At 46.2% G+C, this 19030-nt stretch overlaps 1 protein-coding gene across 1 annotated transcript in view; it reads right to left on the bottom strand.

Moving 5' to 3' along the window:
- Positions 1–1870, bottom strand: part of nlgn1 (neuroligin 1) — a 149522-nt gene extending 147652 nt beyond the window's left edge. The window contains exons 1-2 of the mRNA XM_062555984.1: positions 1372–1870; positions 538–597 (exon numbers count right to left, since the gene is read on the bottom strand). Coding sequence (XP_062411968.1) covers positions 538–597; positions 1372–1870 — 559 coding nt within the window. The remainder of the gene's footprint in view (positions 1–537; positions 598–1371) is intronic.
- Between the last annotated feature and the right edge of the window lie 17160 nt (positions 1871–19030).

Here is a 19030-nt window from a genome sequence, read left to right as displayed (position 1 = left end):
GAGAACAAAGGAAAGAGAAACAGAAAGAAAGAGAGAGGAGACATAATAGAGTAAAGTAAAATGAATATCCAAAAGAGAAAAGAGTGATAGAATGACAAAAGTATTTGTGTGTGTCTGTATATATTATGAGATAGAGCGACAGAGGGAGAGAAGAGGGAGACAGTGTGTCTGTGTATGCACGTGTACAAGGCTGAGTGTTGACATTATCTTGATGAAGCCATGATCGATACGGCCTGCCCAGACCAGTGGAATCAAGATAGCATCTCTTTTAATTGAGCTTCGACTCCACAAGTTCAACCTCTGCCCATCTAATTCCAGTCTCTGCAGCGACTCCCCCTTGTTAACCCCCTCCACTGAGGTCAGCAATTACAGGAGATTCTCAAGTATTCAATCTATCTGTGATGCCTCTTTAGGGCACACATCTGGCTTCCTCTGAGGGCAACCCCCCCTTCCTGTTAACGTGTGTGTGGTGGTGAGAAGAAGGGGGTGGGGGGGTCTTGTCCTTGTCACAGTTGATCATTTCCAGTGCATACATACCTCCTTTTCTACATATTTTCTTGCCGGGTTTCCTGGCACATTCCTTGGATATTCTTTTTACTGCAAAATGAATAGAAGACTAAAAAATAACATGGAGCCCCATCAAAGACAACAGGAGCATGCAACACCACAATCTGACTGAGAGGAGAGGGTGAAGAAAGGAGGAAAAAGGAAGTTAAACAAGAGAGAGGCTCTCGCTGTCTTAGGCCATCACCATGGTTACCATCATCATCATCATCATCACTGTCATCATCATCATCATCATTATCATCACGTTCATCATCATCATGAACGTCATCATCGTTATTACTGTACTGTTACTGTAAGATCCCCCATTATAAAGACCCCATTTCATTGTGCCTGCACACACAATGGAGAAATGATGAGTCACTGGTGGACAGGGGTGGACTAAGGACTAAGGGGATAAAAGGAAGAGCCGGATTCACCTGGATGGACGTGCTGTGGGAGGTGAGTTTACGAGGCGAGGAAGGGGGGGGGGGGGGTTAGGACAGAGATGGACAGCCACACTCTCAAACAAACACACGCAGACACGGACGGAGAGACAGACAGACAAACACACACACCACTCATACACACAAACAAACAAACACACACACACACACGCCCACACATACACACACACACACACACACACACACACAGAAAGCAGTGGCATGCTTGTAAGACATGCAGAGGTCATGCTTGTTTTGCCACTTTCTCACATATTCAGCACAGACAGGAGGAGTTCTTAAACCCAAAGAAGAACCAAAAAGAGGAGAAAGGAGAGGTGAGCACTCGCCAAAAGCCTCGTGTCTGCCCTGCCGTTTAACTCACCATCCTCCGTGGGCACATAAATGTTCAAGAACAGGCAGTCCTCGCTCTGATCCTGCACGTAGGAGGAGACCACCTCCAGGCTGTTGGTAAACCACACAGGGAGCATGACATCGGGGAGCCTGCCTTCCAGAATGTTCTGGGGGCACACGGGGCCAAACTGGGTGGCGTTCCGGATGTCGGACCACGGGATCGGGGGCTCGGGGGGCTGGAAGCGCCTCTCGCCCGTGGGGGGCGCGGCGTAGGGCACGCCCAAGAACTGGATGACGGGGCCGAGGATCTCGTTGTTGAGCTCCTTCTTGAAGCCCCGCACCCGCCCGTAGGCGGTGGTCACCAGCGGGTCCGTCTCGTCCAGTTTCTGCGCGGCCACCAGCAGGGCCTGCAGAGCGAAGCCCAACACCCACAGCAGCAGCAGGGCCGGATCCGGACCCGAGCCCAGCCCCACCCGCGGCCTCATGGCCCTACACGCGCTCCGTAGTCGGCAGGGTCGCTGTGGCAACATGCCTCCTCCACCACGGGCACCACCTGCGCCAGACCAGCACCAGACGGCGGGCAGCGTGGCTCAGCTCGACGTGGAAGGCGGCTGGCACCTGACAGCAGTGCGGTCGGTATCCAATAGCAGGGCCAGTGAGGGATGCAGGTTAAGTGAAAAAAAAAAGAAGCAAGATCAAAGGCAAAAATAAAAGGTCTGCCCGACACGTGGCTGCCAAAAAAAAACACTCAAAAGGCTGTCTGCATGGCGAGTGGTATTTCCCACTGATTTCACAACGCGGGCAGGGGCAACATCTTCCACTCCAATCTATTCATCAGGGCGACTCCTTTAAACGGTCCACCCCGGCGACACAGACAGAGCAGCCATTTGCTGTGGTTCTTCCGCAGAAGAATCAGATCCTGTTCAGCCTCGGGTCTATATCCTGCAAGAAAAAAAAGGGGAAAGAAAGAAAAGACTTCATTAGCACAACAGGAGAGAGCAAAAGGGGAAGAGCTAGATTTCACTGGTATTTTGAGCTCTAGACTCTCGTCACATATGAGGCAATATCACAGCGCCTCCAAACCTGAGAAAATAAGCAATTGCTGGCTGAGGCAACTACATTTCATTTGGCAAAGTACCCATTTCATTTAAGCAGGGAAGGAATATTAAAAAGATAAGAGTAAAATGTATTATGGTCACATCTCTACAAATAGAACTGTCAGATCAAAGCATACTGCAAGAAATGGAAATCAATAAATGTGACAGTGGGAAAAAAGTTTATTGAACACAAACAATGATACCATCAGGGGAAATTGGAGTGACTGTCAGTAAACAACATGAGTTTGGCACTGTTTGATGTCCTCCCAATGCCCAAATCTCCAATTCAAGTTGTATCTGCTTCCTGCAATAAAGTGGTCAGAGGGAACTTTTCAACCTTGCACACATTTTGAAAGCTATATTTGGATCCTCCGTAGGAAACCAGTCTTAATGAGGAATAGGAGCACATTTATAACTGCAGGCAACTCTTCCCCAGTGGACACACTGACAGGCGGTTTTCAGCAGCATTCATTTAGCCTGGCGAAATGAACAAACTGCCAGGACTCCCACAGCAACACAATGGGGTTTATGTTCACCCACAATGGGACACTTGTCCTGAATTCTACTGTATCGCCACACACTCAGGCTAGTGTCTGTGTGTGTGTCTGTGTGTGTGTGTGTCTGTGTGTCTGTGTGTCTGTGTGTGTGTGTGTGTCTGTGTGTGTGTGTGCGTTCTGAACAGAACTGAGCAACAAGTGCATCATTCAAAGCACACTTAAAGACCCCTTCATCGCCATTTCAAGTGTGGAGGGGGTGGGGGGGAAATACCATACTTAGTTCCGGCCGACTGCCATGCGAGACATTAAAAGGATTCCCATATTTCTCAATACATACAGAAAGACCACTGTTACTACGCCCTACTTCAACAAATCACATTCTTTAATCACTATAGGTGTAGGCTGCTTTTACCCAACTAAAAAATTCAAGAAACCACTGTCAATGTATGCAAAGCATCCTGTTATGAACCCACACTTGTAGTACCAGGAGAAAAACATCCCTGTGAAATGAAGTGCACTCACACAGGGAACACCACAAAGCCCTTGACATGTGACAGGGAGCACATCTGACCTGGATTGTAATGTGTTTAATGTGTGCTTGTCAAAATGATTAGTTATCCGGACTTCCAAAGGGGCTTTTTATTTGGAGTCACTTTATTTGTCCGCGAGCAAACACACATTTTTCTCTGAGCACTTGACGTCACTTCAAACACACACACACACACACAAGAAAAACAAAATCATATTTCAAAAACAAACTGTTGTCTATTGACAAGTGTGTACAAATGATATGCATCTACACAAATGCAAAACAGTCACTCATCCAAAATAATTAGGCAAATAGATAAACAGAGTGGGGAGATGAGAAATCTACGCCATTGATTGTGTACTGTTAATGAGCACATAAAAGTGCCATGAGGTTTTTTACAGCTCAGCCAAAAAGGACAGAAAAAAAAAATCCCGGCACGTCACCCATGCCGCTAGCCTCTTGTAGCATCTCCACCAGGCACGGTCAAATATTTAAACTCTGCGGAAGGACAAATGAACGCAAACTAACTGTCTGTGCTCCGAGGACCGACCATTGTTAGAGGCCAAATATGACGGCAGCTTACAGAGTTAGGTGAATGATGGCTCACAAAAGAAATGATGAAAGACCAGCGCAGCGCGGTGGGAGATGCAACCCAGCCCTTTAATCTCAGCAAACATCTGAATCATTGCATCCCATAGCCTGCTGAGGGAGAGCCAAGACTGCCCCTACAAGGTTTAGACTCACACTGGTTCTTATTTTAAACACGGCCACAGAAACTTCAGGAGGCGCCTACAAAATAAATAAGGAGCTTAGCTATTCTTGTGAAGAGATGGTGTGTGTGTGTGTGTGTGTGTGTGTGTGAGAGAGAGAGAGAGAGAGAGAGAGAGTGTGTGTGTGTGTGTGTGTATGAGAGAGAGAGAATGTGTGTGTGTGTGTGTGTGTGTGTGTGTGTGTGTGTGTGTGTGTGTGTGTTGGGGGTGGGGGGATAGGGGAACTGGTGGTATTAATCCGCTATCATGGCTGTTTAAAAAATATTGATAGACATTCATTACTTCCATGTGACTACTTTGAGGTGATGGGCTGTTTTGCATAAGTCCTGTCTTGTCTTTGGACGAATGCAGGAACACTGGCTATTTTCCTTCAATTTCCACACTTCCCCCTCAAGATTAAGCTCTTCCAGGTGTTGAGAATAAATTTCAGACATGGCCCACATACTCTCTGCATAAATCTCCCCAAATCCCCTACTTAAGAGTGTTCCCCTATCATAATGAGCTCAGTTGATCAAGCATAGAGAAATTCTTTGTCTTCACTTTTACATTCAGATTTCTAGGCAGAATGAATGCTGTCTGGCGCCTCATTTTGCCCCTGTTGGCCTTGTATCTTTTCTTCCATATTTCTATGTGCTTCTCCAGGGAAGAGCTGCTGTGTTGTAGACTCCTTCAGCTGAGGGTTGTCCCAATGCATATTTTCAATAAGATAAACCGAACCTGATATGTATTTTGCATCCTATTTAAATAAATTAATATCCCAAACAAACTCTGTGATGAAGGACATATTCATGTTTCACCACCCCCCTCTCCCCCCACCATGCATTTTCATTTCTTTTTTGTTTTGGACAACTGCACTGCATATATTTATAAGCCATGAAATTGTGTGGGGGATTCAGAAGATGGAATGAGACAAGAACTGACAGGTTTCTCCAGGGATCTCTGATCACCTGACTTTGTTTGGAAACATCCACCTGATAAGAGCGAGCGGCCTCCCATACCTTCTCCCATATCTACACAATCATCTCCCCTTATAATTATAGGAGATTTCCCAGCTTGGAACAGCAGGGGGAAAAGATTGTGCATGGAGAAGTTTTTAATGAGGTTCAGCATATTCCCCTGCAGGGGCAGGGTAGAAGGTCCCCAATCATATATAGGTGATCTGAGGGAAAACAAACAGCCTATTATTTTCACCAAAGCTGTCAAAAGCAGGGAACAGAGTGCGCCAACCAGAGTTATTACCGCAGCCAGTCAACACACTAAACATTCCATCACGGCGTGCTTTACTTCCATGCAAGCTCACACTGACCTTAATGATCTCATTTCACCTCCAATAAGACTTTTGGGAAATTTATAGGCTTGGAGGAGGTGGAGTGGTGGGGAGTGTGGGGGGAGGGGAAGAGGGTGGGAAAGGGGGAGTGGGGGAGGGGGGGGGGGGGTCTATGTCTATTTCCGGACGGTAATGCTTAGCTTGCAGGTCACTGGTGAAGCGAATAAGATTTGGAGGGTTTGCCGGGGCCTGGCTGGGGAGAAACGATGTCGCGGCAAATTAAGAGCAGGAATCAGAGGGCTCCTCTCCTAGCTCATTAAAAATTGACCACCATTTGTGTGAAAAGTAAAATACCCATTGTATCTCAGGCCCTTGGTAAAACTGTCACTCACACTTTAGAGAGCCAGTGGAACAGCTCTTGACAGCAGAATCTCTGTTGGGCTTGCTGTTGCTTTTTTTTTTCTTTGTCTTCGTTAAAAATTCATTTTAGACCCAGCTGACAATGCAGGCTAAGATTACAAATTAAAGTTAATCAAAATGTTGAAGATAAAGATCATTCTTTAAGATAAGTCTGAGTTACTACCACAGCGAAATCTAATTTACACAACATGTATTTGTAATATGACTACATACAGCAGCACCCATGCTCAGTATGAGAGATTTTTATCACGTTTTAAATTGCTTGTTAGTATTCATAGTCGTAATGATGTGACCTGAATGGTTGATAAAAAGAACCCAGGTGAAGACGTGCTACAGTGTGCCACATCCATCCACTCAAACAACTATTCTTTCATGTGGTGCAGTCACTTCTGCAGAGAGAACATATAGAAGCCTTAGGGATGAGCCTCTCCCACGCACACACATAAACACACAGAAATTCACACGCACACACACACACACTTATTTTCTCTTTCTGTGTGTGTTTTCTCTCTCTCTCTCTCTCTCTCGCACACTCAGTATGGCCTCTGGAGATGAGCGGTCCACACACACGTGCTGTTAGTTGTTGAGCACATGCCTGCAGTAACACAGTGGTATTAGTGGTTGGCGACTCTCTCCTTTTCTCATTCTCTCTCCCTCTCTCTTTTACATATTACTCATCTAATGCTGCGTGCTCAATCTAATGCAGCCTCGTCCTTCCCAACAGTGGCCCGCAACCTCCCTCTCCACCACCCCTCCTCTTTCCCTCTCTCTCCCTCACTCGCTCACTTGCTCTTTCTCTCTCTCCACCACCCCTCCTCTCTCTCTCTCTCTCTGCTGTTTGTCTTTCTCCCACACTCTGTATCTATTTAAGCATCCATGCATCTGTACAGCTCGTTCCTTTATTTTCTGAGATTTTCCCTGAAACAACAGCACCCAGCGAGACCTCTATAGCAGCCCAAACCCACATGCCACGGCACGGCACGGCACAGCACGGCACGGCACGGCACGGCTCGGCACGGCACGGCACGGCACAGCCAAATGCCTCCTCTACCCTGCCAGGCCATAATCTCCAACATAAGCACCCACAGTGGGTGCCCTGAAAAGCAAACTCTCAGTGAAGTTGTGAGTTTTTCAGAGAGAGACAGAGACAGGGAGAGATAGAAAGAGAGAGAGAGAGAGAGATAGAGGCAGAGAGAGAGAGGCAGAGAGAGAGAGAGAGAGAGAGATGATGATGGGATAAGAGGTGTGCAGAGGGTGAAAGAGCGAAAGTGTTCTCCTGAGCTCTGCGGTCGTGGCCATGTGGGAGGGATGGACTGATTCACCTGGCGGCGATGCTGTGACACAGGTTTCCGCAGGGGGTCAGACACGAAGCACCATGTTGGCGTTACAGAAAATAAAATAAAAAAAGACGAAAAAGCACTGTTGCCACAACGTTGGCTCCTCTAACCAATCGCAAAGGGCCCACAGGAACAACATATCCTCCTACTCTCCCGCTCGGGGGCACAAAGGAGCAGGCCTGCTCGCCAGAATGCGTGGGAAAGTCATTATCATACATTTGGAAAATGAGCAACTCTGCTATTACATTACACCGCCATTAATACTACGGCAGTGCGGAGGGAGAGAGCCACTCTGGAAGAGCACCAGCATCCAACGTCCTGCTCCTTCTCCTTCTCCGCCGCACGGAGGGTCTCAGAAATCAACAGTGTCACTACTAGGACTCCCTCAAGTTCCAATCCGATGACTGGGGAGGGCTGCTCAAACTGCTTTACATCAAAGCTTCCATAATTAGTCAGTTAGTAACTGAGGGACTGAAGGGCTTGTATGGCCTTGAGCCATGTGTCTGTGAAGCAAAGAGTAATCAGATACAGCACACATGCCCTCTCTGATTGCTAGCCACCAGAGGGCCACGACGGGAGTACGACACAGGAAAACACAATGCCCAACAACATTTCATCACAAATCCAAACAAGCACAATGCTGGGGAGGACCAAGGTCATGAGTGGGCTGTACTGTATATGACTTGTACATCAGTAAAGTCCTCAAGAGTGACAGACAGCTAAAGGACAAACAGAGAGAGAGACAGCTACAAAAAGTCCTTCTGATCGCTATCTGAGTGATCATGTGGTCTACAGTGTATTCTCAGTGGTGAGAAGAGTCTCCAAGTCTGAATTGCCAGTTATTGTTGTGTCGACCACTCCATAGGGAGGACATGTTCGAGCACAACTTGAATGGGCAGCCGCAGAAGGTGCCAAAAAGGTGATACGGTGAGGTCACAGTACCCTTCACACCTTGGGTGCCACAGGACTCACATCGATCGTGAGGGCCCAGTGCCTCTGTGCCAAGAGGGAAGTGGGAAGTGACATTCGGACTGCCTCAACAGAGAGGTCCATTAAAAGACATTTACCCTCTGTCTCACACACCATCACACTTCCCAGCAACACACACCACACAACTGGAAAGATATTTCCCTTTCAAAGCCCAGCAATAAAATTCCTCTTAAAACGTCACATAGGATTGGAAACAGAAGTTTTCCGTAAAAAAAAGAGGGAAGGGATAAGAAGAGCACTGGCTGTCCATAAAGAGTAGATATCTGGTGAATAAAAAACAGATGAAGGTCGAGTCCTCCTGGGCCAGTTCTGTCTCTGTGAATTCGTTATAGGGGGAAGTTGGACAAATGGGCCCCGGCAACCAGTGCAACTGCTGCTGCTCCCGATGAGTAATGAAAGCCTCCCTCTCTGGGTAACAGTCACGATCACGGTCTGCCTCTCTCTGTAAGTCGCTGGCACTTTTCAGGAACTCTTAAAGAGGCGTGTGACTGCGCCTTATGTCAACATGCAGCTATGGGTACTGAGAGAGGCATTCCATGAACAAAAGGAACAAGAGCAGCTTATTGTTAATTAATGCATGTTCCCGGGTTAGAGGTCTGTTTTAACACTGACACTCTGATGGGGGCATTTACACTTAAATGTTAATGTTTGTACCAAAATAGATACAAAGTTCTCTCGGCCCTAAAATGGAACCTATTCCATTTTTTTTATGGGTTTTATCGTTCATTTCTGCAGCATGAGATAACATGTTTGTGCGCTTGTGTCTTTTTGGTCATTGCATGAGCGATTTTCATTTCAGTTAAACTCCACATGAAACCCTGCATGGATGAAAATGGATAGAAGCCAGACCTTTTCAATTCCATCTCTAGATTTGATTTCCATGTAACCATCATTTTCATTTGCAATAAATGTACACTGCAATTACTTTTATGCATCTGACAGTGTCACATCACACTAGAATCTTGTCATGTCTACAGATGAGAACGATTTCTGTTGTTCCAATAAAACACAATTGGCAAACTATTGTTACAAGGCAATTTCAATCAACAAAACTTGCACTTTGGCATGTTTGCACTTTCAGTGGTATTACAAACAGTGGGCTCTGTTTCTGAGAATGCAGTAGAGCTTAAGGCAAACTAACTGGGCAGAAATAGACAAACACACAAATGAAAGGGCCACACATATAAAATGGATACAAATAGCCCACCCACCAAGCACTTCATCAATGAATAGCCATGGCAAATTCTAAACACCAGCATTGAAACACAGAGCAAGAACTCCGAGCTCTCTTCAAAGGGCAAACGCTGTTGTTCCCTCTATGCTCCTGCTGTGAGCATCCATGTAAGCCATGTACAAATGATTACTCAGAAAATAATCAGTTGCTGTCTGGAGGAAATCGCCAAAATATTCACGAGACAAGCTCCCTTTCTGATCACATAAAATCCAGCTCTAATTGCCTGTGAGTCAGTCGCCTGCATCTGACTGCAAGGCTGGACACAGCAGCGGGCGACGACAGGCCCTCAGACATTCCATTTGCAAACCAGAAGCACCTCAGGTATCACAAACACATTAGAGTTGGAGTGCTCAGTGGTGTAATATACTAAGCATTTTGACAACAACTTACACTCAAAGTTGCATAATGTGTGCAAATAAGGGAATATCTCCAACAAAATAGGATGAAAAAAAAGGTGGGATGGGGGTCAGATGAAAAGGTGTGAATGAATATCCTAGTCTCATGCAACAGTTTTGCTAACTATCAACACTGTAAACAAATCTAAATGAGTGACACAGGACAGGTTAAGTCCTCTGGGCTTTTTAACTGTTTTCTTGACAGCAAGACTGATGAGCAAAATAATGCCTGGTGAGACATGAAGTCTCTCAGCATTGACTTTTTGTTTTGAAACAGAGGAAACCGTCCTCGAAGGCCATTCATCATCCGCTGAGATGTACGCCTGTGTAATACAATGCGCTCGAAAATTACTGCCATCTCTGCAACGGCGAGTTTGAATGCAGCGAATATACGGTACAGAAATGTTTTGATACATTAACAGCAGACAGTGTTCCTCCATACACACCTCTTTAAGCAAGAAATAGATAACACCTTTTTAAATCACCAGACCGTTGGCAATGTGACACAGCTGAATCACCGCGTCGATTATTTATGAACGGGCTCCCTCCCCTGTACGGATCGGGTACCTTGAGTTCGGACGTCACAAGTGGGGCACACTTGCTATTATACGTTTCCCTCCATGATATAAACGACAAGAAAGATTTTAGTTATTTGGACAGGACAGCGCCACATTGCAAATGACCAATCGCCAGTCTGGTGCGTTCTTAGACAGGGCCATTGGGGCTGCCATTTTTTAAACAGGCTACAAGTTTAATGACGATGACGCAAAAATCATAGCAACCTCTCCAACTGCAGTTTAGTAGGCAAATTTACACAAGCCTCCATTCGTTGTTGTGACTGCTGCCATCGCTGATCAGTGGGTTCTCTTCTCTGAGAGAGAGAGAGAGTAATTACAATCATATTCAGTTGATCTGATTATCTAAAGGTTTTACAAAACTCTGCCAAGTACGTGAACGGGCCAACAATCCGTTCTCCTTCGTGGTGAGTAGCGTGAAATATCAGCACAGCATAGACTAGATAAAAGCAATATAAGCCACTGTTGAAATTATTAATTATATCTTTGGATTTATCCAGATTGTAAAATGTGCTATACGTCTACGTCTTAGACTATGGCAATGTCTGCAGGAAACTGCAGCCAAAACTACTTAGAGAGAGGGTGAATCCAGCTGGATTCTCCTGCAAGTGAATCATGATGCGACTCCACTGCACAAACACCGCATTTATTGCTCTCCTCCAAGGTCCGTGCCATATTAACCTAACAGCCTACCATTAACGTTTTTACTCCCTTTAACGTTTCCAAAGACATGGTATTTTACAGTGTAATCTGTGGGCAGTATTATTTCCTATCGATGAGAAGCAATGAATGTAAGGCCGGTTTGACAAGTAGAAAGAGCGCTTCTTCAGTCCACAATGCAAAACGCGCACCTTATGAGATGCATGCCAAGTGTTCTGTCTCTCAGCTAGTTCGTGAGGTTAATTATGAATCAATTAATATTGGCCCAAGTAATTTGGCAGATTAATTTTAATTATGTTTGAAGAAATTTGATTTCCATTCATCAAACGTGAATAATGCTGTATAACAATTAAAAGACTAATGACTTAGGTTGGCGATTCCTCATAACGGTGGAAAGACCGATGCTATGTAGTTCGCCAAAATGACTGCAGGTGTTTTCAGTGGCTAATCATTTTGACATCATCTTGTGAAAACGCATGAGATGAAACAGGCACAGGTGTTATCGAAAACATCCCGTAGACTTTGAGCCCCGATTGTGAACGTAATGAGATTTCTTCCCGAATTGCTAAAGGGTTAATGAATGTTCCCAACCATCCAATATTTCCGATGTCATCATATCCCCGGAAATCTACCTATTTCTGTGTAGATTCTCTCAGTCCTGGATCGTGCAAGGGTTGATTTCGTTTAAAATCTTAAGTTTACAGAGTCATTGTACTTGTCTCCGTACAACCCCATTCGCGTAATTTATGTCTCCAAGGAAGATACAGAGAAGCAATATACGAGAAGTAAAACTACTACACGCGTCGTGACAGACTTTTCATGCAGAAATCATTTCCTCACACAATTACCTTAAAGCGTAATCTCCGGAAACCATTCCCTCTCATTCGTGTCCTTTTTGTACCATGTTCGTGTATTTTAGAGGGAAACACTCTGCAGACGGCAAATATCTCCCAAAACAGAGAACCGAAGCCAGAAAAGAGAATGACTTCAGTCACCAGCCCATCATAATTCGGTCCAACTACCTCGCAGAAAAAATATTTGTCCGTTCCCACTCTTTTTACAGGATAATGTTAATCCATTGCGCTTTTCTCCCGAGAAGCTGAACCTTGACTCAGTTCCTTGTGTATAGCTCCAATAACTCAAAGCCATTAATGGTAAATAATTAGGTGATTTTTATTCCTCTCCTCACGATTCTGGGTGCCCTGCTTGATAAAATGCCGATATCTCCTCATGTCCCTAATACAGAAAGGATGAACTGTTGTGGGCTTCTCAAAAATGGAGCAAAGGTACACCTAGCGGCCTTGTACGGAACTCCACCACCAATGCACAATATATATTTTTAAAGGAACATGGAGTGCCATGTACCACCAGTTCAATTACAATCTCTTATGTCCTACGTTGACTTGATTGTGACGAGGATTTTTCTTATTGTGACGAGGATTTTTCTTTTTTTTATGATAACATCTTAATTTCCTTTGCTTATCAAACAATTCTGTACATACACAGCAGCAGGCTGTGTAAAGTCTACTGAGACAGTTTTCTCTTCAACATCTTTTGTCCATGTATGCCTCCAACTAGAAAACGAGGGAAATTGGTCCATCATCAGAAGTGGGTTACCTTGTTTAACCCACATTGAGTCAGGCAGCATAATTAATGAATGAATGAATCCTCTTCGGCAAACATTGCACACTGCAGAGGGTGGATAATGGAGCCAAGGACTGTGAGGGCCAGTGGGGATGGGGGTACGCCGGCCCCCCCTTTTGAAAAAAGATCCTGTGAGAGCGCCCTCGCTTGCCCTTACGCATCACTCCCACCGCCACAGGGATATTGTGCGCCAAGACAAAGACAAGTGAACAACAGGGCTGTTGTGAGCTGCTGCACCAAGATCAGATTCAAAAGACATGTCCCAGTGCGGTCGCCGCCGAGATCTGCTCGTCAGCTCGCTGTAGAATAACCAAGCTTGTTTTGAGCGGAGGCGCAGTGGTGGCGAGCAGAGCCAAACGCTCTTCCGAGGCCGCGTCTCAAGTGTAATCTATGACTAATTGCCCACCAAAGTTTGAGCCACCAAAAGGTCATTTCATTTTGCGCGAGAAATCCAAACAGGACATGATAGCTTTGTTCTCACCGACTCTGCATCATCAAACAGATGTCTGACAGATAGCAGACATATGCCCTTTAAAGAGGGATTTCAATACATGCAGGAAAGGTTTGAGATTTGCAGGATTAAGCTCAATACATCACAGATCTTCCATAGGAAAACCACAGAGGTATTATGCCTTTGAGAATACCTGAATGATGATACCCAGCCATAGGCACAGTCATAAACAATAAATAGTTCAATGCATGCATGTATTGTGTAATGCAGATGTATTAATCATTGATCATTTTGCTATGTGTAATGTACATAGATGTATTTTAATGTACCTTGGTAACCTTGGAGTAGAGTACAGGAGCAGAACGGAACTGGACATTTACTCAGGGTCTAGATTATACTCTTGGGCAAAAGCTCCTCAGACCCATTTCCTCGCCCTTCTTAGAAAGCTTGGACCTTGCAAGACAAGAATCCTTTGATGAGGAGGAGAGGAGACTGAGTCTGTCTTGTTCAATGTCATTGCGTCTTACGTTATACCATAAATATTGCATGTTATAATTGGTGTGCTCTATTTTTTATTGCGCACAAACGGGCAACCCATTGAAAGTTTGAATGCACTCTTCACGTCACACAGCTATTCCAGTCATTAGATTAACAGATGAGTGAAGAGCTGACCTCGGCTGTGATTCATTCCACCCACTGCCACTAAATGTGCTTCTGCCAGTGGATACTGTAGGTCCATCAGTGGCTCCTGCCTTCCACTCCTTCACATTATTACTCTCTCTCTCCATCGGTACTCATCCACCCAGATCCATGAGAACAACAGCAAATAGAACAGTTCCCTGTACCCTCATCTAGGTAGGCATGCATGCTGTACAAAAAATGCTAACACGGGCAAATGCATCTGGAAGTAAACAGGCCATGGGGGGGGCAATTGTGCAGGAGACCAAAGCAGAAACATGCAAACCCACGATCTCATAGAGTGAGATATCATCACCGATATCACTCGCTTTGTGTCATATAGAAAAAAAACATCTGCGAGGGGCCTGTTTCCTAACAGGAGACGCGCCAGCCGCTTTTCCATATGTCCACTGCAGTTGTCACTCAAGGCGCCCGGATGCTACTCGCGCTCATAATTGTTGGCTTTCCAGGCGCGATTGTAGGACAAACGTGCCGACAGATGTTTAGGGAGCTGCAGCGCGGCGCCGGATGAAAGGCTGCGACACACGGCGCCGTAGCCCCAAGTGAGAGCGCCGCTTGCCAAGCAGACGCCGGCCGGCCGGTGGTGTAATACCCACTCCACCCTCGGGCAGGCTCACTGGATCAGCTGGCCCTGTGCTCCCCTGAGTCCCCGCAGTGGCTAAAACCCCTTCCTCCCACCCCTACTCCCCCCCCCAATCTTCTCTTCTCCTCCTCCTCCTCCTCCTCCTCCCTCTCCTCCCTGTTCTTTTCTCACTCTCTCTCTCCCTCTATCCCCACCCGCTGAGCGGGTTGCCTTCCAGCCGTGGAGAAAAATAAAGAAAGAAAAGGGAAGAGGGCTATAAATATCCCACACCACACATGCACGGGCACTGAGCCGCCACAGTTCCCCACTGGTCGCAGCGTACCTGCTGGAAAACTAATGTTAGTCATCTGGGCATTCTGGGCATGGAAGAAAAAAGAAAGGAAAAAAGTGCAGCCTCTCTCTCTCTCTCTTGCTCTATCCCTCTCTCTTTCCCTCCCTCTCTCCCTCTCTCTCTCTCCAGATGTGTGGGGGGTTTTCAACTCTTTGCTCAGTTTTGGCTCGGATAATGATACAGGAGGGGGGTTGTGATGAATCCATTACCGAATCATGCAGGGTGGGGGCGATTAGCAAATGGGTCAGATAAAAATCCGTAACTGAATTAATCAGAATGAAAATGGCTCCATTCAAGATTGCGCCCTCCCTGAACACACACAGACATAGACGCAGACAAACACACACATGCACGCATGCACGCGCACACACACGCACGCACACACACACACACACACACACAGTCCTTCTCATTGCTCACAAATCTGTCAAACTGCTCTGTCAACTGACTGTGCAGCAGTGTTTGGGATGATCAAGTACACCTGACCTAGCCCCTGAAAAGTGAGGAGAAGCTGTTTTTTTTTCTGTGTTCTGGCTCAGTGCTACAGTACCTGGCCAAGCCTGTGCTTTTAAAAGAGAGGAAAACAAAAGGCAGAGATATAAAAGGAGAGGAGGACAGTGAGATAGGGCCAATGCTCTTCCCATTTATGAGACAGACCTATCTTTCGCCTCTCGCTGCTGTCGTTATCCGTTGTCCTCACCTGGCTTTGTTTTACCTTCACATTGTGATAAATCACCTCAAAGGCTTGTTGCACGTCTGCAAAATTACAATGTATTCAGCCTTGTCAGATACGAACGTGAAAATGATAACACAGTAAGACAATCGGCTACTTTTAGACAGGAACTGCGAGACGGCGGACTATTAAAACACATGAAAGCCTTCAGAGACTGCCATGATATGGTGGATTAGTATGGCTTGTTTAGAAGGGAAACATTTAGTTGCATTTCCCTGCGACACAAAGGAGTCTTTATGTAGCGCTCACTCAGCAGTATTGTGTGTTGAAAGCTGCATAGCCTTTTTGGAGTACTATTATTAGTGCCCGTCGTATTCCAGCGGTCAAATGAAGGCATCTCTCACATTCCCCTTTCACAGAAATATTCATCCCCTCACTCCCTCTCACTCTCTATCTCCTTTGCTACTCTCTATCTGCCATTTTGTTTGTTTGTGGTTAGAGGGAAACATGTTCCGCAAATGCGACCCATACTGAGGGAAGATGTCAAATTTAGATCTGAGGCCGAGAAAAGTGACAGCTTATCGTTTCAGGGGAGAAGGAACAATCATCTGATATCATCAATCCATAATGACCCGGCGGGGGGGCGGGTTGCTGCGGTGGAGCTTCTGGGTTGAAAATTAAGCCGGAATTAAATGCTTCTTGTGGCACCCTGCTTCTGATCCTACACAGCGTAAACACCTTTCGGCTGCGTCTACATTCTTATTAGCTGAGGGAAACTACATCTTACTCTGGCGTACTCCACTGTGAAGCTCTTTGCTGGCCATACTTATGATGAATCCGATATTGTAAGTGCCATTTCTGGTAAGGACTCATTTAAGGCGAGGGAGGAGGACAGAGAGGGTGTGTTGGCACTGCAGGATCTTGCATTTAATACCCAACTGTAGGGCCACGAAGTGAAGCATACGCCCGAGGCAATTACATCAAGATGGTGAGGAGGGGGTTGAATTGCCTGGCAAATATTGACCTCTCACTAAATCTTGTTTATACCACGCTATGCGGTCAACACGTGTGACGGCACCAGCCCACTCTGAGCGAACACACACACGCTGCCATAGGCTGGACTCGCCTGCATCATCGTGAGCTGTCCATGGTCCTGAAGACGCATTACAGCAGACAGCTGTTTGACAAATCTGCTGAGTTCACGTCTGTACGTCGGTAACAGCGCTACGACTGGTGTGCAGTGTTCAAATAGCTGTAGCTGTATCACTGTGTTCAAATGCTTCCAATACCTGCTTATGCTTACATTTGATTGTAGTCTGTTCGTTCTATCTAGGCACAGTTTTAAAAAAAAAATTAAAAAATGAAATAGAAAGGCAGATATTCTTAGCTCCCCTGAGCGGAAAGTATATTTTCCAAAGAGAGGAACTACTAAAAGTACCAGCTGTGGCTCCCACTGTGCTCCCGTGTCTCCAGGACCAACACACGAGCCAGTTGCCACGGCTTGAGGGGCGCAGCCAGGTGTCCTGCTGAGCCTCAGAAAAAGCCCACAGCTGTGTGCGCCCGCCTTTTCCAGTCTCCTGGCATTTCACACATGATGACGTCCATTCAAAAAGCCCTGGCCTGGCCCCTGTCCACCTGACCTCCAGTTTGACTCAGTCCATTACGCCCCCATCCCCGTGGTCTCTGCTCTGCTGATTTAATTCCCATTCTTCACTGTCTACTTCCATCCTCGTCCAGATAAACGGCGGGACATGCTTAGAGGGGCCTGTCACAGGGAGAGACTCTTGCTTTAAAGCACCTCATATTGTTAGTGGCGGCCGATTCCTCGGCAAGTTGGCAGCTCACCCGCTGCCTGAATAGTTGTCAGGCTTGTAGATCCCCTCAACCCTGACCCGACCCCTTTTGTAAGATCCGGGGACCCTCCTTGGGTGCGTGTAATAAATAACAAAAACAAGGGGATGGGTGGGGAGAGAGGGTGGTGGCAGGTGTGTGTGTATGTGTGTGTGTGTGTGTGTGTGTGCGTGACGAAGGGTTGCTTTTGACATTGCTACGTTTCAATCAGAGAGAGTGCAGGGTGTGCATTAACTTTTCCGACCTCGTGTTTCCAGCGAATGATGAGCCCGCATTCAGGTCAGCCTTCGCCAAGGCGACTAGTCCTGTGTTGCTGCCTGTGAGAGAAAGAGGCAGCCACCGCAGGTAGACCAAGTAGTGCTCCGTCTCCCCTGCTTTCTCTATCCCTCTTTTTCTTTCTTTTTATCTATCTCTATCTCTCTCCCTCGCTCTCTCTCTCTCTCTCTCACCGAGGTTGATAAATAAAATGTTTTGCGGAATGCGACAGGAAACGCAAGCCTCAGCGGCTGTTTCTCATTTGATACAAGGTCGAGAAGATATGGGCTTGTTTCAGGATTCTGTGCGGAGCCAACCCCCACCCAACAAAAAATGGCAGCGACATTGAAACCATATTTGGTGTCCTTGCCAGGGCAGGGGTAAACTACCTCTGCTCTGCACACGCGCTAATTTGTATTCCGGAACGTCCAGAATGCCGGCTTGATCAGGCTGGGTTATGAAGTCAGGCTTTCCATCTTCTTTGATGTAAAAAAAGGAGCTCTTACTTAGTTTTTTGACAACAGAGGGCATAAAAAGTGCTTGGTGCAGAATAATGTATGTCTTCCTATCCCCATGCAGCCCACCCTACTTCATCCTTATCCGGCGCCGATAAAGGGAAAGAGCCTTGGCTTTAAAAAATAAGAGGAAAAAATGCATGGCTGAATTTGTCAACCCCATGCTGCTTGGAGATACCTGAGGGATGATCATGTGTTTAAAGCCAGTGAGAAAAAAGGGCACAACAGCACAGCACAGAGGAAGGGGTAGCAGGGCGGGAAGAGACAGAGCTAAAGAGATTTCGCCAAGAAACCGTCTTTCACTCAAAAATCCTCTCTCTCTCTCTCTTTCTCTCTCTCTCCGGTCTCTGTGTTGCTGTAATGTGATAAATACCATGGTCTATTCCTCATAATGACATGTGGAGTTGGCAGAGAGGCGGGGGGGTGGGTGAGGTCTGCCTTTCTCATCGGATTACCAAACTTTCTCCACTGATGTAATTGATTGTGACAAGCCGAAATGAGCAACCTCTCTCACACCTGAAAGCCGAGGCGTCTCTCTGTTGTATCACTTACAGGTAGATTTATGTCTGTAATGGGGCTGCAGCACACAAAATGCACTCTTAATGGGAGACGCTATACGTCAGGATTATCAAAGGGTGAGAACATGTACATCCTGGAGATTTCTCGAGAGGCACGAGAAGATCTTATTACGGGAGCATCACTGGATTTCTCTCCGCACTCAACAACCAATTAGATGGCTAAAGTATGACTTTGGGGCAGCCTCAGCCACAGCGCCCATATGAAATCAGAATGCGTTTTATGCATTTTTTTTTTTTTTGCCTTTTTAAGCGCTGACCGTGGTGACCGAGGAAACAACATTTAGACGTTTAATTGTAACATATCTGGATCTTGGCTGTCTGCGGCTTTCCCCCACGTCT

Source organism: Sardina pilchardus, chromosome 15 (genome assembly GCF_963854185.1).
Source record: "Sardina pilchardus chromosome 15, fSarPil1.1, whole genome shotgun sequence".
Taxonomy (NCBI): Eukaryota; Metazoa; Chordata; class Actinopteri; order Clupeiformes; family Clupeidae; genus Sardina; species Sardina pilchardus.
Note: the sequence above shows the minus strand (reverse complement) of the source record. Positions and strands in the feature narration are given on the sequence as shown.